Source organism: Balaenoptera physalus (genome assembly GCF_965194825.1).
Source record: "Balaenoptera physalus genome assembly, chromosome: 3".
Lineage (NCBI taxonomy): Eukaryota > Metazoa > Chordata > Mammalia > Artiodactyla > Balaenopteridae > Balaenoptera > Balaenoptera physalus.
The window spans coordinates 96,152,799-96,180,235 of NC_138890.1; the positions used below are offsets into that span (position 1 = coordinate 96,152,799).

Sequence of the window (27,437 nt, forward strand, 5' to 3'; positions counted from 1 at the left end):
TATTTTAAATCATATTTATTGTTTTGCATACAACTCAGACATTTTTAATATTCAAAAAACCCAAATGCAAAGTAATAAATTTGGCTTCTTTTCCCCACAAAAATGGGAAATACATCTTGGTAAATAAATTTTTAAATTATTTTTACACACCAGTTGTTTGTTGGGATTTATAGTTCCAGGAAAAAACAAAAACAAAAAACCTTGACCGGCCAAAAAAAAAAAAAATTAACTGATTAGTATGTAAACAGTTTACAATAATAAGGTAAGCAAGAAAGAAAAACTGATCAGAAAATACTGTGCTTTAAAGTAATTTTCAGATTTCTGTTATGGTACAATTTATTCCCAACAACTCTGAGCCCATTAAAAGCACTTCTACACAGAGAAATACATAACAAAATGATACAGTATTTATTGCAACAAGAAATTAATTAAAGGTTATCATAATATATGTAACTTAAATACCCCCCATTGATAAAGTGGCTTTTATTCCTTAAACATAGAAATTCTGCTCTTCATTGTAGAAAGATGAAGTCCTCTCATCAAAAGGCACATTTTTATCTGCAAGGAAAAAAGAAATGCTATAAATGCCCATCCTGGAACAAATTTAAACACATTTAAAAATATTCCCAAAGATTTGAAATGACAGAAGATAATGAAAGTATTTAAGGAAATGATAATGAATGGCACCAATAAAACACATGATTACTTTGTCTATATTAATTATATCAGATACTATTCTTCAAATTATAATTCTAACTTTTTCAAAGGAATTTTATATATAATTATTGTGGGTAATTAAAGGCTATTTCATAGTCATACTAAAGTTATATCCTTATATAATATTCATAAACAACTTTAGTTGACTTAAGTATGCAATGTAGTTATTTATGTATAGTTTCTATAAACACAATTGTTAACTGATCCTATGTCTAAACCTTCAGAAATGAGGATTAATTGAAGCTGCAGGCCTGGAAGTATATTCAATGAAACGAATAAAAAATACTTTTAATATTTATAATACAGTTACAAAATTTATCCATACAGAAGATAAAGTTTTCTCTAAACTATCTAATGGCCAAGTTTGCCCATTTTCTTACCTTATTGACTAGTTTATGGTAATATGAGGTTATATTTTCATCACATATTTTTATAGACTTTAATTCTAATTATACATCAGGCTTTACTGCTACTTAATCCAATCCATAGATTCCAAGAAACTTCTGCTAATAAGAGCCATTACAACCAAAAGCACTTAGTCCAACCAAAGCCAAAGGTGTGCAGATTTTACTAACTTAATAAATCGTCCTTTATAATCATCATTAACATATAGAACTTCACTGGAGATACCTATGAGAATGAATAATACTCTCTTCCAACTTACTGTTTTGTCTGAATCTTTAGTAAGCGATCTGTAATAGATCTCTAGATGATTAGACTATTACAGGCTAATGAGATTCTAATAAATTTTAATTTGAGGGTAAATTTAAGCTTTTCAAAAATATATATTGAAGGTCATTAAAAAACCTGCTACTCATGAACAATAATTCCTCGGAATTCATGCCTACATTTAGTGACCCCCAACTCCAAACCCAACATTTCTCTTTTGCCAGTTGCCAAATTTAACCTTCAGAAAATACTCTGAATAGCCAGAGTGACATATTATAAGCTGTCTGCTCAATATTTATTATCTCCTTTTCGTTTGCTAACAAAAATACTGATTTTTTTGTGAGCAAAGCAGGGTGGCAGTCTGTTGGGGGGAAGGGGACCGTTCTGAGAAATTTTGATTTCCTGATAAAGAGACAGATGTGGCTTGGGTTCTTGCCTCTCACTATTTTGTTTTCTGGAATACAGATGTGATGGCTAAAATGGAAGCAGCCATATAACCACGATAAAACAAACATCAGAAAAGATTTGGGAAAACTGCATAGATGTAGAGATCCTGTAATCCAACTGCCATTGAATGGATGCCAGGAGACAACTCCTGCAGACTTCTTATGATAGGAGAAAGACTTTTGAGTCTCTGTAATTCTAGGTTCTCTACTACTTGTAGCAAGAAATAGACAATCTAACAGAAGCAGAAAGTAGAATGGTGGTTACCAGGGACTGAGGGGAAAGGGAAATGGGGAATTGCTACTCAAAGGGTATGAAGTTTCAATTATGCAAGATGAATAAGTTCTAGAGACCTGTTAAATAACATTGCACCTAAGGTTAACAATAGTGTATTACGTAACTAAAAATTTGAGAGGGTAGATCTCATGTTAAATATTTTTACCACATGTTTTTCTATGAGGTAAAGCAAGTCTGTAGTATTAATACATTTTATGGAAACCTCAGTTTGAGTATTTTTCAAGCTTCAAGAATGTTCTGTCTCTACACATTATGCAATGATACGATAAAAAAAGACATTTTCAAGGACAAACTAAGAGCTAACTGGGAAAATCTTAAACTATCAAAATGGCTATTAAACCAAATCAAGTTTGAAAGGAAAAACTGTCCTAGTGTAGTCAAGAGTATTGTTATTCTTTGTTCATTTAAATACATTTGCAAATATTAGATTACTGGAGGTTTTTTTCTCCCTGGTCCTCTTAAAGAAGAGATAATGTCTTTGGATTTTAAAGAATGAACACTATCCGAGAATGCTGGGAAAGGTTAATGCCTTAATAATTGTGTTTAGGACTTTTTCTGTCCATAAACTTGAGGTCCTTGTCCCTGTACTGTCCTGCAACCCCATTCACATAAATCAACCTTACAGGTGGCTGTGCTCTGCGTCCCACGCCCAGCTATCCCACTATATACCTCAGAGAGTCTGCAATCCAGACTGTCACGGCAGAATATAAATCCTGAACCAAAGCAGTAAGTAAACATTTTATTAAATAGATCAACTGCTATATGAACAGAAACTTGTGATTCAACTGTCCTGTAAGTTTCCATTTGACAGAATTAGTTTAGACAAGATCAGTCAAACACTTTTGCTCTAGGTCTGTACTGTCCAACACAATAGCAATCTGGCAATTTAAATTAAAATTTCAATTAGTTAAAACCCAATAAAATTAAACATTCAGTTCCTCAGTCACACTAGTCAAATTTCAAATGTTGAAGAGCCACATATGGCTAGCGGCTATCAAATTAGACAGGGCAACTCTAGACCATGTGCTGAGATGAGAAAACAGCATTACCAAACTGAATTTAATGTTACATATCATTTGTTGAAATAATATACAAATTATTCATGTTCTTAACCAATAACGACACTGTGATGATGAATGGAGCAAGGCAAATTTTCTTCTAAGGCTCAATGTCCACAAAAAAGTAAAATATACAAAACACCCCAAAACCCTACATGAAGGTTCTCTTTTATTACCTGTTTAAATAATGACAAAGACAGCATAGTTCCCTTTAAATGGGTAAACTACAGACTATCCTACTAGTAACACACACTGGACATCCTTAAATACCAATTTCTATCTAAAATAAGCATTAGTACTTTGACATATTCCTATACATATTCTATTTACTTTGAATAACCTTAGTGTTTATTCTGATAAAATGTTATGCTCCACATTGAAAGCAGTGATTTAGAAATTAGAACTATTTTCAAATTGATAACTGTTTGAATAAGATCTTCTTAATGAGAGTTTCTGGTTAACACACTTATATCAAATCTGCTTCCTGACTATGATATGCTGATGTTAATAACCAGAAAATACTTTGTGGCCAAGTAACATTGAGCACAAATGTAATGAACACATACAATACAATATTAAATTTAATGAAGCAGAATGGAAGGAGCTAAAAAGCAAATATAGAGTTTTTTAAATTACATACTTGGCAGAAATCACTAGAATAGCCTTAAAAGTGATAGCAGTACTAGCTTTTAGAAGCTGCTACCAAGATTGTCAAAATGTCCTTTAGCGTACATCAATATAAAATAATAACAGTAACTTTACTGTTCAGCAGAAATCAAACAGAATAACAAGGTATTTTTTCCACTTGTTTTGTGTTGTAAAGCACTGTTTTAAACTGCATTTTTAAGACTGCTTATGAGTATTTATTTCCAACATTTTTTTAAGAAAAATGAAGGTAATTTTTAGTTAATATACAGCTGTCTCTGATTACTCATCGGTTTTTCTATCTGAGAGAGCTAAAACGTCCTACACAATTGTTAAAGAATTGATATTTGGTTTTCAGTTTTATAATTCCTTTGCACAAAATGTTTCAGTAACCAAAGAAATTACCTCTAATATACAAAATTAGGATATCAATAGCAAATTCAAGAGAAGTCATATTAACTAAACTGCTTGAGCTATTTTTTTCTACATACCTACAAATTTTCCCAATTTGACTGTATTAACCTCAATGCTTAAATCTAGTGGTAAGGATGGTTAACTCCTCAATATCCATTCAACCCCAGATAATAATTCTGAACTAATCATGGTACTTCCATTTTTCTTGCAAGGGTTTAGTTCAGGAATGATCACATAACCAATGATATGAAAATCAAAAACAAGAACAAAACTCTGTTAAACAGAGTTTCTGGGGAAACTATTCTCATTCCTAAAAAGGAGACACAAGATAGCTGGTCCCTAACTTCCACTGAAAATTACTATTCTGGGCATGATTATAGGAACTGCTGGCACCATCCTATTATTGGCCTCAAAACGAAGCCCGCACATGAAGATGGTCAGAGTCAAGGGGATCACGAAGAACAGAAGCCAGAGCCCTGATGTACTGTGCCTGGAGTTGGCCCTGTTATATCTTATTACATGAAATAATAAACTTCCTTCAGGAAATTTAGGTTAAACCATATACTAGCAGTTTCATATGGTTCAATCTAATGCAAAGAAAAAGTTAAAAATAAGTACTCCAAATTCTAGCCACCAACAATTACTATTAAAATTTTTATGTACTAAAAGTCACATTAAAAACACCCCTCTCAGAAAGAGCTGACTACAAAAGGATAGTTTTATACTGTGATTAAATTGTAAGCAAGGAAATTAATTTACCTCTCTGGAAATGACTTGCTTCCCGTTATTTTGTGGATAGAATTTGGAAAATGAAGATGAACTAATTTTAGAAAGCACTTAAACAATGAAAGAACCATCAGTAAGACATGATCCAACAAGAATCACCAGCAGTTATACTGTAGACTAATATGATTCTGCACTGCAGTTGGCAAGGCAGGCAAATAATAATATTTATATTCCTAATTTTGGGGGTCCCCATTTGAAAAATGAACAACAGCGAGTGCTTGTATAGAAGACAGAATGAACAGACTTTAGAATTATTCTTTTTATGGGTATAAATCAAGTAAATATTTGAAAAATGAAATGAGATTGCAGCAGGAAGAGAAGCCTAGATTACTTAAACTCTCTGAGCCTCAGTTTTCCTATCTTTAAAGTGAGAGCAATAGAAACTACCCTGCAAGATGGTCTTGATGATTTCATTGTTAAGGAGCCTAGCACAGTGTCTGGTACATCCTGCACTAAGGCAGGTATTTACTATTAAGTGTTTATTATAATTACACCTATTATAGTTCTGCTACCCCACTGTGTCCAGGTTTCCCCCTGGCTCAGTGATAGGACCCCTGCCTGATTTTATCCCTCTAAAGACATTCTCTCTACCACTGTCATACATTCCCTTGCTTTTTTCTACCATTTATATGACTGCTCTGGGAAGCCCTTGCTGAAAATCCTCTTTCAGGGCCTACAAAGACCTTGTGATACACTCTCCATATAAGTATTGGTTTTTCCCTTTTATCGAGAGCAACTAATGGCATTAACCATGATTATCAGCTGTTATTAAAGTGAGTTACAATAGGATCTATACAGACAGTCCCCAACTTATGATGGTTTGACTTAACAATTTTTTTTTTTTGACTTTATCATGGTGTGAAAATAATATGCATTCAGTTGAAACCATATTTCAAGTTTTGAATTATGATCTTTTCTCAGGCTAGTATGATCTTTTCTCTTTTGTGACGCGGGGCAGTGGCAGGGAACCATGGTTCCCAATCAGCCATGCGATCACGAGGGTAAACAAATGATACACTTAAAACCATTTTGTACTCATACAACCAATCTGTTTTTCAATTTCAGTGCAGTACTCAATAAATTACATGAGATATTCAACACTTTATTATAAAATAGGCTTTGTGTTAGATGATTTTGCCCAAGTATAGGCTGATATAAGTGCTCTGAGCACATTTAAGGTAGGCCAGGCTAAGCTATGATGTTCAGTTAAGTTTGGTATATTAAATGCATTTCCGACTTACGATATCATCAATTTACACTGGCTTTATCAGGACATATCCCCATTGTAAGTCGAGGAAGATCTATGCATCTTTCCCACAAGATAAATTTGAAATGTTGAATAAATTGACGGCATAATGTATGTTTAATATCTAATACCAACACTAGAAGATCAGAGAAAGTCCTGCCCATTGAATCTACTTCAAATGAAGTAATAGAGTTTGGACTGTATATCTCAACAGAAAATAATCTCTAAGTTACAGAAGGTAATAGGAATACAAACACACCTCTATCCACACTTCTCTGAAACTTCTGTCCATTACTAGAAAAGAAATGAGTCCACCCTCCTCAAAGTGAGAGACAGAAAAAGAGGTCCATGTGTGCATAGACCTTGAAAAAAAAGCACAGTAGAGATCTAAAATCAGTGTAGGTGTTATTTAATGCTGTTTGAAGAAGAAAATAAAAGGGGAATAGAAAAACTGGTCTTTGCTTCTTGGCACCCTGAAATATCCATCTTACTGCTCATTTTAAAAGGTGCAAAAGTAGGTCGGGCTTAGAGAAGAGCACTACCTCTGGTTTTAGCAAGGTCAAAAAACTATAATCGGGAATCCTAAGTCTAGCTCAGACTTCTTTGTTCTGTATTTCTGGTCTATGTATGTATATCTATTGTTAACTACATGAGGCTGGGCATTTTGTCCATTTTTGTTCACCACTGTATCCCCAGAGCTTAGTAGAGTGCCTGGGGATACATGGCAGACAGTCTATCATTGCTCTTAGTGAAAAAATGAATCCATCCAATTTGCTATGTCCTCTGGGATATCATAGGCACCTCCAATATTCACGGTTAAAACTGACCTCACACACTTTGATAATAATCCCACTCCTATAAAGTTACCCTGAGCATACACCTCCAACAATACAAAAATATGTATGTGCAGGTTTATTCACTGCAGTATAATTTGTAATTGCAAAATCATTGAAAACTACCTAAACATCAGAGCATAGGCAATTAATTCAATAAATCATGATACATACACAACATGGAGTACTATGTAGCTGTGAAAAATAAAATCTCTATGAACTTATGTAGCATGACTTACAGGAGATACTATTAAGCGCAACCAAAAAAATATAAAAGAATATACACTATATTGCTACCTCTTGTATAAGAAAGAAGAAAAACATAAGAAATAACATATTCCAACCAACTTTTATCAAAAGAACCACAGGAGGACAAACCAGAAAATAATGAAGCCAATTATCTACAATGGGTGAGATGGGAAGAATGGAGTGGAAGGGATACGAGGGAGTGCTACTTCTCTGAGTGTACCAGAGAGTGAGTGGGTGTATATTCTTAAAATTTTTTGGTATAGTTTTTACTTTTGGAAGCATGTTAGTGTTTTTCATATTAAAAAAAAAAAACAATAAAAATGGGAAGGACAGAATAAATCTAAAACAGAAGTAAGCAAATGACTTAAATTATATTTCAAATGACTATTACAAACACATAGAAGAGGGGAGAAGAAAAAGAACTAAGCCAAATTACTTACTGTATCTGACTACCCTCAGTCCTGGGCAGGATGAGGCTCTGAGGAGAACACTGCAAACAAATCCTAAACTCTTCTTGGTAGGTTTGTTTATTGTAGTGTTCTAGGCAAAGCAATTCTGAAACTATATTAGTTTTATTATAAGATTGAGCAAAGAAGTAAACGTGTTGATGTTGCTGGGAGCCAGGATGTTGCCGGGAGACATTCTTAACACAATGAACAAGAAAAATGCCACTATGGAAAAGGAAGAAGGCAAGAAAGAACCCAGTGGGGATAGACTGGAATGGTAGAATGGGAGGTGTGAAGTAATAATATCTAAAGTATGCACATATATGCAAATATGCATGTATAAGTGTGCACAAGTGTGTGTGTGTGTGTGTGTGTGTGTGTGTGCGCTTATGTATACATTTCATAAGCTTGTCTGCTGACAGGGCCAAGAAGCAAGGATGCCCAGTAACAAAGAGCTCACCTAGTACCCAAAGGAACTAGGCCTCCTTGGAGAAATGGTTGATTTCATGGCTGTAGCAGGGTAGGTAGGTACAAAATGAGCCTGGAACACCTTGTTAGGCCAAAATGTAAGGAAGTGCTTAAAAAAAAAAAGGAGCAAGTCACAAGGGCACAGAAGCCAGCTTGAAGAGGCTCCCACTGGCAAGTACATCAGTGAATTATAAACCTTTGAAAAAAGAGAAAATCATGATTCCATAATGTCAGTAAGTAGACAGATAGGTAAGTAGATAGATAGATAGACAGATAGATAGGCACACAGATAGGTAGAAAAAGAAGAAATGAGGGTAAGCGCTTGCTTACAGTACAGTGTCCATGCTGAATGGTAAATATGGAGGCAATGTTGTGGTTGGAAAATCATTATTTTGCAGCTATCATAGTGAAGATTAGATCAGGCAAGAATCACGACAAATGGGTACTAAACCTAGGGGGAAATTTTGATGATACGCAAAATATTTTCATGATTTTAAAATGTCTCTTTATTAGTTGCAAAGGGGAAAAAAACAGTGCATACTAGAGAAATTAGACAAAACCTTGAAGAGGTACATCACAAATACCACTGCTACTGAAGAACAAATGGACACTGTGTGTCTCCAGATACAATATCCTGAGAAGGATGTAGAAAGATCTATGTAGTATTTCCACCAAGAATGCATACTCTGAATCTAATTATGAGGAAATACCAGAACATCACTTAAATATAAAATGAGAGGGATGCATTCTTCCGTATCTATATTATGAGAGTGAAAGAGAGAACACAAGAGAACAAATAAAGTAAAATGTTAAGGAAAGGTGATTCTAGATAAAAAGTTTAGTATACTCTTTGTACTATTTTTATTCCTATAACTTTTCTGTAGATTTGAAATTATTCCCAGACAAAAAGGTTTTTCTTTTTAAGTAATGTATGAACATATGCTCTTCGAAGAAAAAAAAATCAAATAACACAAAAGTATATCGAAGGAAAAGTAAAAATGAAAATGAACTGTCAACCCCCCAATCTCACCTCTTCCCCAATAGAAGCTAAGCTTCACAAAGTCAGGATTTAAAAAATTTTTCTTTTCTATTCTGTTGCTTTAATGTGCTCCAAGCACCTAGACTAGTGCCAGGCATTAAATAGTTGCTGTATAAACTAGCTGCTACATCATTCATTTATTGGATGAATGAATGAATGAATAGGTAAGTACACTTAACATTGTGCTGTTCTCCTTACTTAATCTAGACATGTGTACGTTAAAGTTTATTCTAAGTTTTTTAAGTAAATGGTATCATAATACTAAAAAATTCAAGCTGATTTCACTATCAATTATCATTGATAATTATCATTATCATTACTCCCAAAACTTGCTTCTCCATTATTACCATTTCTCTTTCACCCCCCCAAACACAATACCTAAATCTTGTTAATACCTTTCAAAGCCTCTTGAATAATTCACTCCTCTCTACTTCTCTTGCTGTCACCTAGCACAGGCCACCCCATGTACGTGTACCATCTAACGGGTCTTCTTCCTGGTCACCTTACTCCTTATCTTACTCTTCTCCAATTTATGCACAGTAATCTTCGAACTATAGCTTTGATTGTTTTCCCTGTCTTAAAATTTTCCAAGTGGCTCTTTGTAACCTGTAGAATAATTTCTAACTGATTAACATGGATCACAGCCTGCCTTCTGATTCTTTGTTCTGCCTTACCCTCTTCCTTTTGCATTCAAAGCTCAAAAATCATTCATCCACCCATTCATTTATTTCACACATATTAATATAGCATATATTTAACTTCTTTGAGTTTCTTGAATACACTATACTATACTCTTTTGCTTCTGGTACTTTGTGACTGCAGTTCTGTCTCCAACTCCTGCCCCTGTATCCACCTTTCATTTAGCTAATTTTTACTGATGTCTCAAGTCTCAGTTTACATGTCACTTCCAAGAGGCTTTTCTGGACCATTTGTTTTTGGTTAAACGTTCTGTGCCCCCACTATATGTTCTCACACCACCCTATTCTTATTCTTTCTCTGTTTATGTAACTCTGATTAATGTCTAGCTCTCTAATGGAATGCAAGATTCATGAGAAGCAGGGCATAAGAGAGGGATAAATATGGGAGAAAGGTCTGTGATGAAGCAAGATACAGAATAAAAGATGGCTACAGGTAACTATATCTCATGGAAACTGTCCCCTTCTTTATGCCCCTCCTACCTTCCCTAGTTCTGTCCCTCTTCATCACTCCTAGGCCACTTTCCCCACTACTACAACACAGATCTCGTTATCTGATTACATATACCCCAGTCAAGCAGCATCAATAGTTCTCCAATGATAGCAGGGCAATACCAAACTCCTTAAGAGACTACAAAACTCTTCCAATTTTCCTAAAAAAAAAAAAAAAAAAAAAAAAAAAAAAGACCTTGCCCATCCCCATGACTTGTCACAGCTGGTCCCCAGGTATAACACCTTGCACATATAAATACATGTGCACACACAACAGGCTGCATTCCAGACATTTTCTGCTGCCTGCATTCTGAACAACTATCATTTTTCACAACTACTAAGCTCTGGGTGGTTGCTGCTGACTGTCAAGCACACTTAAAATAGACAAACTGGGCTTCAAATTCAGTTCCTCTTCGGAAACAACCCCAACTTCCTAAGTCAACAGCTTCCCTTTTTGTGTTCCCTTTCTGTGTGTGTACAGAAGAGGTACCTCGTATGCATTTAGCTTTTCAAAATACTACAAATACCACACTTTTTAAATACTATAAAAACTTTGATGAAAATTAAAGGAAAATAATTATATAAAAAGTGAGACTTCACCCCCCCCATCGTCCTCAATGAGCACCTTCTGTAGGGTGAGCCCAAGATGAGAGAAATGGTGAGGTGTTCCCTCAGTCAGTCTCAGTTCCCAGCTGTATTTCACAATTATTCTTACTGTCCTTCTAGGGTGTAAAGATAAGTATCTATTACACACAGTGGCTCCTAAACGCATGCGAGCAACTTCATCTGGTTCACACCTAAAGAAGCAGTCAACAACTGGCAATATTAGACTTAATGGGCATTGTACAATACTTTATAGGCAATTTAAGGCCTTTCAGGGGGTATATTTGAATGTTCTAAATAAACTTTAGAATATTCTAAATAAAAACATTTTTATGTATTCTATTCATGTTTATTTTCACTAAGAGACTGAATCCCTAATGAACAAATACAATTGTTTTGTTCATGTTTATATATCAGGTCTCTAATACTATTTTATGGCATTTCATGAATGTATTTTTATTAAATGAATGAATTACCAGCAACTAAAAGCTCATATGTATTTGATTTAATAGCCCAATTTTTGTTGAGTCTTTTTTTTAACCCCCAGATTCCTGTACTCTTTCTATACGTACCTGATTCTGGACTCCAGTTTTCCTTCACCCAACTAATTCCTCCTCTATTCCAACATGTCTTTCCCTATTGAGTGGAACCTTTATTGCCTCCTTTCCTCATTCCATTTGCATTGAAACTAGTCTATATCCATATAACTTTGTTTATCCAAACCTTTTAGGAAAGGTCTTAACACTCAGTGAGAATAGATCTGAGAATAGACATTATAGCCACACTGTCAGACCACTGACCATTAGTCCCACAATTCTGCTGAAAACACTGTTTACAAATAGAATAACCCAGACTAAAACCAAAATATTTTCAGAATGCAAAAAGAAAATCAAGTTTACTAATCTCCCTCCCTCCCTCTCTCTCTCACACACACACACAATTATTATTATGCAGCAGTTAAAAGGACCAAGCTCTTCAAGGAGATCTACAATAATGATTTCCTTGGGGGATGATATTCTATTGTTTACATCTCTTTTAGCAAAGCAATGCGAATGTGAGCTATTGGTTGGGTAGCACAAAGAACTTCATTAAACAGAACTGAAAATAATCATTTAGGATACAAACTGTTAAATGAAATTCTACTTTATTTTTTGTTTACTTGTCAAAGTACCTCCTGACTCATGGAATTAAACTGCTCAACACTTACCTTCGAGGATGATTGGCATCAAACAATGTGTTATCATCATCCTCATCATCTTGTTCTAAAGGTGTCAATTCCATGTTTTCTATGTTAGTGTCCAACACTCCGTATCTCCTAGTCTTTCGGTTTCTTCTTCTCATCCTATTAAATAGAACATATTAATGAATAAAAATTATTTGAATATGGTAGAGATGATCTTTAAACTTACTTGTAAACTAAAAATAAATTATCCCAGTTTCTGACATTGGAGGCATTCAATATCAGAATGGTTACATTTCAGAAACGAAACCAATTTACCACCTAGGATTATTAATTAAACAAAAGCTTCTCCTGTATGTTTGTGTGCCATCCATTTCCTCTGTCTGACATACTTTCTTCTCTTTCTGTCCACTTATAATGTTGACAGATAATCCCTCAAGTCTTAGTTCTGGTACAATGTTTTTACTGAAGGATTATGTTCCAGCCTTTTTCCCATCTCCTCCATGCCTTCTTGCCACTGTGCAGCGTTAGGTACTTTCTGCCCCACTATGAAACTGTATGTATATATGCACGCAAATTCTAGACTAGGTAGTGTAGACTCCTGGTTGCATATCAGAATCACCTAGGGTATTTTAAAAAGCTCCTTTCTCGGGCCGTATCGCCATACAATTAAATGATAATTTCCAGGGATAGGAAGTAGGCATCAATAGCTTATTAACGTTCTACAAGTGTCTCCAATGTACTGAAAGCCACTATCCTAGATCAATGGTTCTTGATGTGTGGTTCTCTGGATCAGGAGAATGACAGTCATCTAGGGGCTTATTAGAAATGCAAATCCTCATGCCCACCCGGACCTAGTGAGTAAGAAACTTTGAATTTGGGGCCCAGAAGCCAGTGTTTGAACAACCACTCCTTGTGGGTTTGATGCAAACTAAAGTTTGAGAACTACTGCTCTAGAGGAGAGAAAATATTTTAATATTTAACTATTATCTGTATATATATGAAGGTGTCTAATGATTTAGAACCCTACAGTCTCCTTCTCTCTCAAATAACTTGTTCTTTTCCTTCAAATTATTTATCTCAACTTGCATTTATGTGTGCTATGTATGTATTTATTTGAGTGTTTATTTGCCTGTCTCTCCCACTAAGTTGCATGAGGGGAGAAGCCATGCCTATCATGTTCGCCACTGTATTGCTACTTTGTAACACAGTGTCTGATTAAGATTCTCCTTAAATATTTGTTGAGGGTCTGAGTGACATCATATTCTAGTTCAGTGATCCAAATCTGACCCTGAAATCAATGCCTAAATCACCTCCAACGTAACAACCTCAACTCTACACACAGAAAAATGTTTCACACAAGTATCTATGGGAGTTTAAAAACAAAACAGAAGATAGCAAGTAATAACAAATAAGTTTACTTAAATTCTGATTCACTTTGTATGACGTAATAAGTGTGATAAGAAATACTACAACTATAGCACCAAGTATAGAGCAATACGAGCCTCTGTAAAAATGATAGTGGGGACCCCTAGGAGACAAACTGTCCCATGTGTATATATATTTGAGTCTTACTAAGAAATATTTGAGTCTTACTAAGCATCAGGCATTGTGCTAGCTTCTGGGTATAAAGTACCTGGCTGATCAAAATTTACAAAATATTACTAACTTTAGGCAAAAACCGAGATAATTTCCACTAATCACTGCCTAAAAATCTATTCTATATGCCCACCCAAAGATGGTAGAAAAGGAAACCAAGTTAATTAAGTATAGTATTTAAAGCTACAAATAAAACCAGTGAAAGAGTTAATACTAATAACTGGCAAAAATGAGGTAGAACTGGTGATGGTATGAAGTATAAGCCTATCTTTATATAGTGAAAAATTACATGTGTTTAGGTTGTTAAATTTACAAGTATATATATGTGTGCATGTTTCTATGTATTGAATATGTGTGTATGCTCATAAACATACACATACACACGTACCTTATGTAGACCAGAAATCTAAACTTTTTTCTGTAAAGGATCAGACAGTAAATATTTTAGGCACTGTACATCACATATGGTCTCTGTCACACATTCATCTTAACTTCTTCAGTTATTATTTTGATTTTTTACAACGCTTTAAAAATGTAAGACACATTCTAAGGCTCATAGGCCTTAGAAAACCAGGTCAGCAGACTGGATATGGCTTATGGGTCAGTTTGCCAATCTCTGATTTAGACTGATGAAAGTAATTCACAGAAGAACTAAGAACAGAAATGATGGAAGTACTGACACTGGAAGTAGGAATAGAAAGGTACAGGGGAATTATAGTTCACTATTGGTCTTTTTGAACCACATGATTTAATAACATTTGCACGCACTGCTTTGATTTTAAAAAGTGAATACATAAGAATGAGTGAAGCCACCTGGCAGCTTAAGTTAAGAATATTCAGAGTCATAATTTCTTCTCTTCCCTTTTGCCAGTCTGTTGCTCAGTTTTCTAAACCATATGGCTTTCCAAACATTCTGGCATTTTTCAGTCATGTGAAATTATTTTTGGAAATAAACTAGATTCCTTCAGGTCACATATTACATATCAAATAGTCAATATGTTAATAACCAGGTCATTGTCAGTCACAGGATACCTTGCCAAGTCTTTAAAAAGGAAATGATATGAACATAGAGTTTAAGGACTTTTGACATTTATCTCAGCTGACACTCTTCTCCACTTCCAAGGTCATCATCATACCTTGAATGATTTTCCAATCTTTCAATGAGTGGCTAATCTAATCTGCCCAATAACACTGTTTTCTCTTTCTGTTTAAACATTTGATTGCATTGGTGTGAGCACTTTATTATTTATTTCAGCCTCTACTGTCTTTTAACGTGTATATAAATACCACCTTCTGAATCCAAACTCTTTAATAAGAACTTACTTCATATGCAAAGACTGTGCACCCTCAGGCACCAAATAAATAGGGGAATGCAGTTCAGTTAAAATGAATTTAGTATTTTAGTAAACGTCACTAATTCATACAAGAATAAGTCAAATTAAAAAACTATATATTGTTAAATAGAATTTAAACTTCAAATGCAACTTCCCTAAGAATGTCTTTCCTAAGTCCAAGGGTATAGGCGGTGATGGCTACATGGTCATGACAGCTTTATGGCCATAAAAACATCAAATATAATAAAACACATCCATATGCAGTGATTTTTCTCAGGGAAAGCCAGAAACACTTATAAAGCTTTAAAATTATTGGGCGGATTCAATGAACCGCCTACTTAAAATACTAATAAACATTAAGTGAAAAATACAATACACATAAGAATATACTGAAACTTTAAGTAAAAAGGCTACTTCCATTTTTTAATATGCAGTGTACATTATTTTTAAACAAAGGAGAGGAGGATTTAAAATTCATGCAATTTTAACAGCTATGGCTCTTTTCCTACAAATTAATGTTTTCATTAAGCTCATGATGCCCAATTTGTCCATGTATGTTAATAACTACATACATATAATCATAGATATGCACAGTTTTCTACCAGACATAGTAAACACATAAATGCAACCTGAAAAAATATTTTGTTGGCTCTTCAGTTAACAAAAAAATTGGGACTTTATCTATACATGTGTAGAGAGGAAAATATGGAAGCCTAAGAAGGCAAAAGAAAATAGCAATATGGTTTATTATTATATTGATTTATATTCATTCATCACATGGCAATCACAGGTAAATGATCTTGATCAGATACCTTCCAGGTATTCAAGTTATTATTCAAAGAGCTGTCTAAAATAGATGCAGATTCCTCTATGTTCCATTATACTCAGGTCGGTAAGAATTATTTCTGTTTAAATAACATGTAAAAGCTACAGTAGAAAAATAAAACTAAACTACTAAAGTAAGGTTGATAAAATTTTATGTAAAAATGTATGATGCCACATAAAATAAACACAACAGAATAAAACTCCCTTTCATTTTACTACTCTGTGAAAGGGAGAAAACCAATCAATGTAACCTGCTGTAACTCGCTGTACTGATCTGATTTTCTTGTCTTAACTGAATGCCTGTAGGGTATTATTAAGTAAGGAATTATACAAGTAATATTATTCCTTAATTTCTTCTATTACGCATTCAAAACTGACTGAGGAATATAGTATTTAGTGTATATTTTACAGACATACACTCTCCTATATGATTAGGCATCATGATAAAGAAGAGTAAATCTTAATAAAGGTACGAATAATGAAAAAGAATTTGTTTGCCTTGACTTTTTTTGGCAAGAAAAGTGAATTACTGATCAAGAATGGTTTTGGAACTCATTTTTTTTGCACTGAGACATAAATAAAAATTGGTGAGCCACAATTTTAGTTGTCTATGATTTTCATGAAGAAATTCAACCCAATATATAACACACAGTAAAAATTATTTTATCTGAAATCTCTCTCATCTTCATCTCCCATTCACCAAACCTAATCCATCACTGAAATGTCACGTTTTTCAAGAAGCAGACACCAATAAGAGACGAGTATGTTATGAGTTGAATTGTGTCCCCTGAAAATTCATATGTTGAAATCCTAATCCTTAGTTGCTCAGAATGTGATGTTGTTTGAAAATAGGGTCTTCACAGAATCAGTCAAGTTAAAATGAAGTCATTAGAATGAGCCCTACTCCAACATGACCAGTGTCCTTATAAAAAGATGAAATTTGGAGACAGATATGGATACAGAGAGAACACCAAGTGAACATGAAGATGACCCATCTAAAAGCCAGGGAGAGGGACCTGGAACAGAACCTTCTCTGTATTAGTCGGCTCAGTTTGTCATAACAAAATACCATAGTCTTGATGGCTTAAACAACAGAAATTTATTTATCACCATTCTTATGGCTGGGAAGTCCAAGATAAAGGTACCTGCAAGATAGGTTTCATTCTGAGGCGTCTTCCCTTGGCTTGTAGGCAGCTGTCATTTCACTGTGTGCTCACATGATCTCTTCTTTGGGTGTAAAGGAAGAGAAAGAGAGCAATCTGGAGTCTTTTCCTTTTCTTATAAGGGATCAGCCCTATTAGATGAGGGCACCTCCCCTATGACCTCATTTAACCTTTTTCGCCTCCTCACAGGCTTTATCTTCAAGTACAGTCACATATGAATTTTGGGGGGGGGGGACGTAAACATTCAGTTCAGAACACTCCCTCATAACTCTCAGAAGAAACCGACACTGCCAATACCTTGATTTCGAAAGTCTAGCCTCCAGAACTGTGACGTGATAAAATTTTAAGTTCACCTAGTTTGTGGTACTTTGTTATAGCAGCCCTGGCAAACTAATACAGTATGCAGAAGATTTATCAGGGGAAAGGCTTCTGAAGGATAAAGAGGGAGGGAGCTGGAGATGAGGAAGAAATCCTACAGAGGGAGATACAGGTGTGACACCTGTGAGAGTAGAAAGGAAGGATGACAGGATAGGAACAGCAGTACCAGTGCAATGCAATTCTGAGAAAGTTTTGACCAGACCAATGGTATGTCCTTAAGCAAAGGTTGCCTATTAGAGAAGGGAGTCCTCTGTCAGTCACGATGACCAGATTTGGCTACATTCAATCATTGGCTGGAAGCAGGTCTAGGAATCATGGCACTGGCATGAATGCTGTGACAGATCCAAAGCTGTGGAAGCTAGAGGCTATCCCCACAGCAGGGTCTCTTAAAGGGAGGTTTGATCAGTGTGCCTCCACGGCTGCCACAATCACAAAGTCCAATTGACTGAACTTCCTGAGAATCACTGAAGTTCACTTACAGTGCTTACCACTGCTACTATCTATTGCCTTAATTATTAAAGTAGCTTTATAACTGTCTACCTCTGTCTACTCTGGTCACTCACCAATCTCCCCTCTAAAATTACCACTGGTTTCCTACTGCTTGGCAGTAAATGATTCTGTAATAAGGCCTATAAAGTTCAACACAGGATGGCTCATATTTTTCTCTCTGGCCTTACCTTGCTCTTGACTCTACATTCTACTTCACTTTCTATACTCCATTGACAAAGCCTTCCCTCATTCCCTCATAATAGCTATGCTTTCTCTGACATTGGCCACCACAATATTGCTGTGGTACTGCCTATTCATTTTACAAGGAAGGCTTCCCTAATCTACCCAGCTAGGTCACAAGCACCTATTACTGGCTTCCATACCACCCATGCACATATCCTTTGAAGAACTTATCAAAGATGTACTTGCACACTTATTTTTGTAACTTTTTATCTTCCCTATTAGACCATTAATTTCATGGGAACAGGAAATAGATCTGTTCTTATCACTCTGCCTACAGCACACAAGGACTGGCATAAAGCATATGCCTAATAAATATCTGTTAAATTATTTAACTGAACTATTCAGATTCACAATAGATCTTGCATTTTCTCTGTATAACAAAGACACCTACAATTTTATATGCAAATCACCACCTCTGGTATAAGAGAAGCCTGAAAGAACACCATCTCCAGAACCATACCACAGCAAAACCTAAGGGATCTAGACACACACACACACACACACACACACACACACACACACACGCACGCACGCACGCACACACACACACACACGCACACGCACACACACACCCCTAGAATAATTAAGCATATTAAACATGCATTCAGGACCTCTAAGATACGCATTTGGGATGTTTTAGGTAGATTAGCCTATCTGTTTTAGCCCAGGTGATTCTCATATTCCATCTCAATTAGAACCACCAATATTCAACTTGTATCCTGTGCTGTGGAGTTTCATTTTTATCTTTTGGGTATGTAAATTTACCATATTGTAACATGTAGTTATTCTTCATTTACACACTAAATAATTGAAGTTTATCCTTTCAAAAGCCAAACTATTGTTTTTCTTTTAAAATCTCAGCATTCTACATGGAGCCATATCCAACACTAGAGCTATCCATGCCTTAATATATAGGATAAAATGAGCTAATTCTACTCTTTTTGATCTCTCAAGGATCACTGTAATTATACCACTTTAATGTAAAGCAATGGTGCTGTCATGAGTTATTGACCTCAAGTTGACAGACTACTGAGCTTTTGAATCTTTTTGGCTTCTTTTCATAATTATTCTTGGGTCCTCTCTATTGGCTTATAAGTTACCAGGCTCTGTCACTATCACAAGCTTGACCAAGTGCAGCACTAAATAGAAGATTCCCCAGCAAGGTATCCTGCCACTTTTCATCTCCCGTAACATGTTCACTGCTAATACCTAAAAGTTAAAAAAGAAAAGATCAAATGCATGTTTATCTATGTTTAGGTTATTGCAATGTTGCTTTCTCTGATAGACCCCTTTTCTAAACAAGCTCCTTGTAATTCAGCATGTACGATCAGTTCTTGTGTTTAGATTTGTCTCCCATTTGATGGTATTCTGGTGGATACCCCCAGGTGAAGTAAACCTTAAGTAAATGTCATATAGCTTAGCTATGAAGTATCCTACATGAAGGTGCACAGCACATAGCTCCCTTGTCATCTTTCCTCTTTGTCTTTATAAAGATTTCCTAGTGTTCTCTTTTAGGCCCTAGAATTTGGGATGTGAAGACTGATAATTCTCCTGACCTCCACCTCTAACAGTTCAGCATGGGTTTATTCCCCAACCGACTTTAAAGTCTTATTTACAAACCAGCGCCTCTAAGATTCATCCCGCCTCACCTTTGACTGGCTCTATGACCAACACTCTAGCAGATTTCTCTTACAACCTCCTTTTTTCCCCTTGCTCCCACCCCATCTCTAGCCTTGTCAGACCTAACCTCTTGTTGATTACAGTTTAAGAGGTCAGATACCACAGAGTGTGGTATGGGGGAAATACATTTTTTACAGAAAATACTGTAAAACCCCCCAAATATATTACAATAGCAATTCTAGATACAGAAAAATTTCACTAAGAATACTACTATTTACCGAGTGTGCACATATGTCAGGCATTGAGCTAAGCAGCTTGCAAGCATTACCTGATGTAATCCTCACAACAATCCTAATGATTCAAAGTAATTCTAACCAACGTCCAAAATTAGCTACCAAACAGTCGTCTTCTGATCCCTTACACAATGATCTTACATTATACCAGTCTGGATATATTGTTTTAAGTGAATTGCATTTTCTGGTTCGTCCTTTCATGGTAAAAAGTAATGACTTGGTAGCTACTTACAATAATAAGTACATTTATGATCTTCTGGTTAGGCCATCTCTTAGTTTTGATCACTGTAACAGTATCTGCTTTTTGTTTATCCTAAAGGAAACTCTCTTCTGCCTTAACAGTACCATGATTTTGGTTAGACAGCAATTGAGCCCAGCCCTAAGAGATACATAATGATCATAATAATTGGTGCAACCAATCATGAAAATATAATTTCCCTTTTGCCAGTCATTGTCTAGGGCTAAGTAGATGAAGCAGTTCAGACAAATGAGATAGAAGGGGTGAACTCAAGTAGTGGGGTTTCTGGGAAAGATTTTTCTCCTTGATAAAAAAAGAACATAGGAAGAGAAGGCCTCTTTTCAGGCCCCCTTCCCTCTTTCCTATTTGAGATACTATTGTGTGGGAACACAATGCTTAAAGCTGAGGTAGCCATCCCATGGTGAGACAAGGATAGAAAAAGCCAGATCCTTGATAATCTCACAAAGTCACTGAACTAAGCCTGAGCCTGCTCATATTCATGATAAGAAACAACTACAAAACATGTCCTTATGTTAAAGTCACGTTTAATTGGATATTCTATTACTCACAGGTAAAAACCTCCTAACTGATAAGGGCATTGAGCATCCTAGCTTCTCTGAGTTAGGTTACCAGTGTTCCATCACCTACTTGTATGTTTCCTTATGATTCTCTTCATTTTAAGAATCTGGATTTAAAGGTGGCCCATATGATAACTTGTCTTACTATTTCTTTACATAGTCCACATTCAGCACCATTCTATAAACACTTCCCAACCACTGTGTCATACACGCAAATGGTTTACTGATGTGCCAAAACAAAGATCTCCTTAGTCCTTTGGAATAGCTAACAGGGTCCAAGCTTGACAGAGATCAGGGCAAATAGTCTCAAGCATTTACCCTACATGAATATCAATTTCTAAGTGTGGCATGGCACGAAAAAGGTTGGGGAGCACTACCCTGGCCCAAATTCCCCCCCAAATTAACCTCATTACTTTTATCTCCCAGAACTGCACATGATAAATATTGCTTAAATACAGAAAACCCTATTATCATATGTAGAAGAACAGACTAAAGAGATAGCTTTAGAAGCACGAAATCATCTGTGTGAAACTTTTGAAAATTGTAAATCACTATAGAATTTAAGGAATCTTTCATTCAATTACAAATAAATAAATAAAAAGAAGCACTCTCAGAAGCCTAGATTTTGTCCTTATTATAAGAGAAAACGGAAAAGATCCATGGAAGAGATCAGAAAAGGGTGATAAGAAAAAATAATCATTATCACTAGTAAAATTCATTGAGCAGTTATTATGTGCCAGGAACTGTGCTAAGTACTTTGTATAGGTCCTTGAAACAATCCTTTCTGGTAAATACTACCATTTTCTCTATTTTACAAAACCTGAGCTGAACTTTAGAGCTGCTATGTAACTTACCCAAGAGTACACAGCTCTTGGGATTAGAACTCAGAAAGTCTGACTTCCCATAAGACTATACTGAAAAGGGGTTAAAATAGTAAAAAGGAACAGAAGCCAATAGAGGAAAATTACTCAAGAATTAAATGATTGGTAACAAATGCAGTAGAGCTATTCAGAATAAAGACCCTTCTGGTAGAATAAAGAACATTTGGTAGCTTGGAGGTGATTAGTGACCTTACAGACTGCTGGTCAAATTGCATGACACTTCTTGAGCCACTCATAGGGACTGGTGTTTTAAACTGCTAGGCTAAAAAATATCTAGCAAGGTGGGTATGAATAGTTTATATTCCTCCTTGATTCCTAGAGCAAAGATGGATCAGGGAGGTGTAAATATGTTGTTTTGGTGACGGTATTCCTTTCCTTTTTGCACCCATATTCCTTTATTGGTAGTATCTCTACCACAGTAAACAGTCTGGTGAGATGATAATTAAGATTCCCACCACCTCTGCCAATAGATAGACTTAACTTATTTCTCCTTCCATGGAATTTGATTCCTAAGCTGAGGGTCCAAGAGACTGAAAACTACTGCATATCTATACAATGGTATGTTCCTGCAAAGAAACCTGTGTGGCATTTTGATGTCTTGTCTCCTAAGCTGACTTAGTTTCTGCCTGTTCCCAGAACCGATTCTCCAGTTTCTCTTTGACTTTCTGAGATCTCAGCATTCTTCCAGTAAATCCCCATTAGTTTAAGTTAGCCAGGCTTGTTCTATGTGTTTAACTAAAATAGTAACTGACAGAAGCAGTAACCTAATATTCCTTTAATATTAGAATGAAGCATGAAAGGAAAAGTGTACAGGAGGAGAAAGATGGGGAATGTTATTTCTTTTGAAAAACGTAATAAAATAACTGTTTTCCCTACCCAAACATTTATTTTCTCAGTCTAATCAAACTTAGTTCATTTACTAAATGTCTGAGTGCAAACACTGTACTTAGCCTTGGATAAAAAATGGTAAGTAAATAACCTTTGTCCTCATGTTTTTGAGTCTTCCCCAGACTCACACTGATCCCCGACAAGAACTAAGAACACTCATTAATTAGGCAACTACTTACTCAGGGCCTACCCTATTTTGTACATAATATTCAGCACTGGGGATATAATAGAGAATGAGACAGACAATGAGCCTCTTCTCAGAAAGACTATGTATTAGTCTTAGGAAGCCTACTCTGTTCCTTCTCTCTATATATATTTCAATTTCTACAGAGAGAATCTAATTGTTCTTTGGAATATTTCCAGACTCAAAGGGGAAGTTATCTCTAGTTACACATTCATTATAACTGAATTAGATTAAAGTAAAACAATATGGACATTTCATGGAGTTCAAGTACTTTACAAGTAAAATATTCTCAGTGTTTTCACATATGATTTAATGAAATGATGATTTTGGCCCATTCTTCCCCCTTGGCACAAATAAATAATGCTGCGGTGTTGTCATGCCTATTTTGGAAGTTGGGGGGTCAAAATGGGCATTCACCAAAATGAATAGTTTTCATCCCATAATCTGGAAGCAAAAAGCATAAGTTCTGAACATTGCCCAGACATTGTTAGCATCAGTCAAGCTTTGGACATCAGGTGGCCAACTAAATTTAGGACTTGGACTAAATGAATGTACTAGATGCTGGTTAAAGAGTCCAGTTTTTCTTAGCCATAGGTTCAGAATTTGGCTGTTAACACACAATATTAGTGAGTCATCCAACAGAATCAGACTGAAAAGACTGTACCCTTCCGAGCTTTACAGAAATGAAGATAGAAAATCAATGGCGATAAACAATTATATATAAGATTATACATAAGGTGGAAGCAAAATGAAAAAAGATCATCCCCAAAAAGTTATCATCAGACCCATTATTTATATGTGTATGAAACATAATACTTAGGATACTCTGGATATTTATAGTAAATATACAGACAGCATTAACTAACAACTATATAGTGGGAAAAGTAATTACTGCTTCAGTTTTCTTCTAATATTTCTTTATATCAAGAAGAAAGTCTCAGTTTGGTGGTAATATGTCTGTAACACCTCATTTTCTAACTTCCTCTTTAACAGAATGTGGGCCTGGATTTGCTGGGTTTTGTGAACCAACAGTATATAACTCAAATAATATTGTTTCCACCAGTGGTTCTCAAATGTTTTGATCTTAAAATTCCTTTACGTTCTTAAAATTATTCAGGGCCCCAAAGAGCTTATAAATATGTGGATTATATATATATCAATTATGTGGATTATTAATATGCTAATTAAACCTAAGAAAACTTTAAAATATCATTTGCTTTTTAAAATTAGAATAAATCCACTACATATTAACATAGTTTTTTGTGAAAAATATACTATCAAAAAGAAAACAGAAAAAGGTGAAAATTGGCATAGATTTAGATTTTTTTAAATCTCTTTAATCTCTGGCTTAAATGGGTAGAACTAGATAGAAAATGAAAAGAGAGAAAATAGAAAACAGCTAGATTTTCATATCTGCTTCTGCCTTCAATCATTTGCAATGTGTTGTTTGGTTGAAGGATATAAAGAAAATCCAGGTTCATGTAGATATGAGCTTGGAAAAGCGAGGTGCATTTTAATAGCGTTTTCAGATACTGGTGTTTATGCTATTTTGATAGTACACCAAAACTCAACAAGAGGTAGTTTCTTAAAAGCTAGTTGCAATGTGCAATTTGAAACTGTATCAATGAACTTCTTGTGCCCTATAAACTTAGAATGTATTATTTTGAAAATAGTTTTGATCTTGCAGATCCCCTGAAGAGGTCTCAGAGAACCCTCCCACCCTCCAGGGTTCTCTGGACCACACGTCTACCACTGGCTTACATTGTACTTCTTCAATCAGTTATTTAAGCCAAGGGATGTTGGTTTTCTGTTCACAAAATAATAAATAGATATGTTTAAAAGGAAACTTTCAGTTTAAATAAATCCATTTAAAGAAATATATGAAATAGTAGAGGGTAGGCAGTTACAGGAAAAAATGTGAAATAGTTTAGAAAACAAACCAGTGCATTCCTATAAACCTACCCTCTACTGTATTTATACAGGAGGAAACTACACAGTGCTTCCTCAGCTGTTCTCTTGGCTGGCTCCTTCTAACAGTGAGGTCTTGGCTCTGCATGTCAGCTCTTCAGAGAGGTGGTCCCCAACTAACCCAGTTAAAGAGGCTTTATTATAGATTTTCCAAATCAGTCTTACTACATAGTTGAAATATTTTAATATCATGATTGATGCCATAAAATAACTTTACTTCAGTAACAATGGAATGTATCAAGTGGAAGTTACTTCCAACAGTAACAAATGTCACTAATTGAATTATATAATTCCTTTTCTACTTGATGAGGCATTAAGAGGAGTAGAAAAATAAGTGACAGTCTTCTACTTTTACTCATAACCTGGTACAACATAAAGACCTGGTCTACTTCATCAAAAGGTTGATCATAGATTAGGACACAGACATCATGTTAATGGGAAAAAAATTCAAACAAAGCAAACAATGGATTTTACAATCGTAGATGGTCATTAGACTCCATGGGACACAAATTAAACCACTTTACTCTTCTAGGTCAGTTTTATCATATGTAAAGTGAAAGATGTCATTTACATGTCCATATCTGTACCAAATCTGAAATTTAAGTAATTCTATAATCTAACATTCTGTAGTAAGAATAGGATCAAAAAACTATTCATTTGTAAGTTTAAACTTTTGAATGACTTAGATTTATAGATGAATTCACTTTGCAAAGGTTTTTTTGTGTGTAAGATATCAGATTTATCCATTTACTAGTTCAAATTTTTGTAAATTTAAAATCAGGATAGGATAGTTAGGATATTAAACATATGTACCAATATTAAAACAGGATCATATTTATGACGTTTCCCCCCCCCACCCCCGCATAGGTATCAGTTTTCCATCTTATCATGCAACCGGTAACACTTTGCATTGAAACATTTAGTGCCATGCAAAATGAATGCTAGATGTTTCTAATAGGGACTATGACAAAGATTGAATCATACAAAATTGTCAGTATTCCCGGTTAAAAAAGGTGGAATGTAAGAAATTTCATGTGGTACAACCGAATTACTAAGGTGGTGGGTTAAAAGTCAACACTAAGAAACTACTGCTAAAAGAACTTTTCTTCTTTTACATTTTATAAAATAAAGTATCCAGATAATAAGGTCATTCTGCATTATTATTAATTTACTCAAATAAAGATTGATTTAGAGGTTCGGTACTAATTTATAATTTATAAATGAAAGGGAGCAACTACTTGGTGGTTTAAATACTCCCAAAGGTACCACAGGCTTTTAAGACATTCATCCTCACAGTCTCTCACTCAGGCAGGCACCCATGATACTGGGGGTGGGAAGAGGGCAACGCCAGGTCAAAAGATAGCCCATTTCAGGCCTGCGAGGGAGGCTCATCGAGGCTTCGCCTCACCTGACCGTCCTGACGACGAAGTACACCAGCACCGCGCCACTCACCACCATCAACACGGTCAGGGCTCGTTGGGTCATGGGCTTGTCGTCGGGGTTGGGGCTCACAGCGAGGACGCCACCCACTGGGCCTTCTTCCCCTGCCTTCCCGCCTGGGTCTTCTGCTGCAAGCCCCGCCCCGGGAGTGCTGCTATTGACGCCCTCGGCGCCCCGTGGTCCCTCGGCTTCGGCCGGAGCGCGGCCCGGGGACTGGGCAGCTGTGGGGCCGGGCGGCAGAGGTGGCAGGGTTCGCGGCCCACGGTCCGGAGGCCTGGGATCCGGCACGGCCTCGGCCGCCTGCAGCAGTACCTCCAAGGGCCCTCTCAACTCAGGCAGCAGTAGCAACAGCAGGAGGGCGGAGGCGAGCAGGTGGCTGAGGCAGCAGCTACAGTGCGTCGCCTTCATTTTTCCCGGACCGCCCTCTCACCACGTGGGAGCTGCCGGGCCCGCCGCCCTGGCTCCAGGTGGGACCATGGGCGCAGTGAAGAACGAAGGGTGACCAAATCCCGGGCTAAGACCCGGCCACAGTAGGTGGCAGAAGCGTCAGCGGCTACAGCTGCCGGGAGAACCGGAAGTTCGTACATCTCAGCCGCCACTGCTACCAGGGACGCTTTCGGTTGCTAACATGACGGGGCTGGCGCGTTCCGTGACGTCAGGCGCGCAAGGCCATCCGCGCACGCGCCCTGCCAGAAGGCATGGGGAAGAGCTCCGTGGTTGGCTCACAAGTAAGAAAGTAAACAAAAAAAAGTTGTTTAAAGTGTGCAGCAGCTCTTTGCATGAAGAAACCATGAGAAATTGGAAGCTCATAATTTGAGTTCGTTGGTGCAGAACTGCAGAAACACAGCTAATCTTTTATTAAGACCGCCTTGACGTTTCCCTCAGCTCAGGTACAAATTTTAGACAGGTTTCTTCCTGCCTCTAGGTCCTTGACCTCTCTTTCCTTAGGGCATTTACGTTAGAAAACTTGTAACTGTACACTGATTCTCTGCATTTTTGAAATATAAATCTTTAAAAAAGTTCTTGCCGGTGTTA

General features: G+C 36.2%; 1 protein-coding gene across 3 annotated transcripts; it reads right to left on the minus strand.

Moving 5' to 3' along the window:
* Window positions 1–26,954, minus strand: FAM174A (family with sequence similarity 174 member A; the record flags this gene model as incomplete). Of its 3 annotated transcripts, none has more annotated exons than XM_082458276.1 (3): window positions 26,371–26,954; window positions 12,309–12,443; window positions 1–558 (listed from the first exon to the last, which is right to left on the minus strand). In XM_082458276.1, exons 1-3 carry the CDS (start codon window positions 26,808–26,810, stop codon window positions 555–557), a joined length of 579 nt encoding a protein of 192 aa, XP_082314402.1. In that variant the 5' UTR covers window positions 26,811–26,954. The 3 variants fall into 3 exon arrangements, with proteins under 3 accessions (XP_082314402.1, XP_082314401.1, XP_082314403.1); XM_082458275.1 differs by lacking the exon at window positions 1–558 and adding an exon at window positions 6,491–6,638; XM_082458277.1 differs by lacking the exon at window positions 1–558 and having other exon boundaries at window positions 12,305–12,443.
* Between the last annotated feature and the right edge of the window lie 483 nt (window positions 26,955–27,437).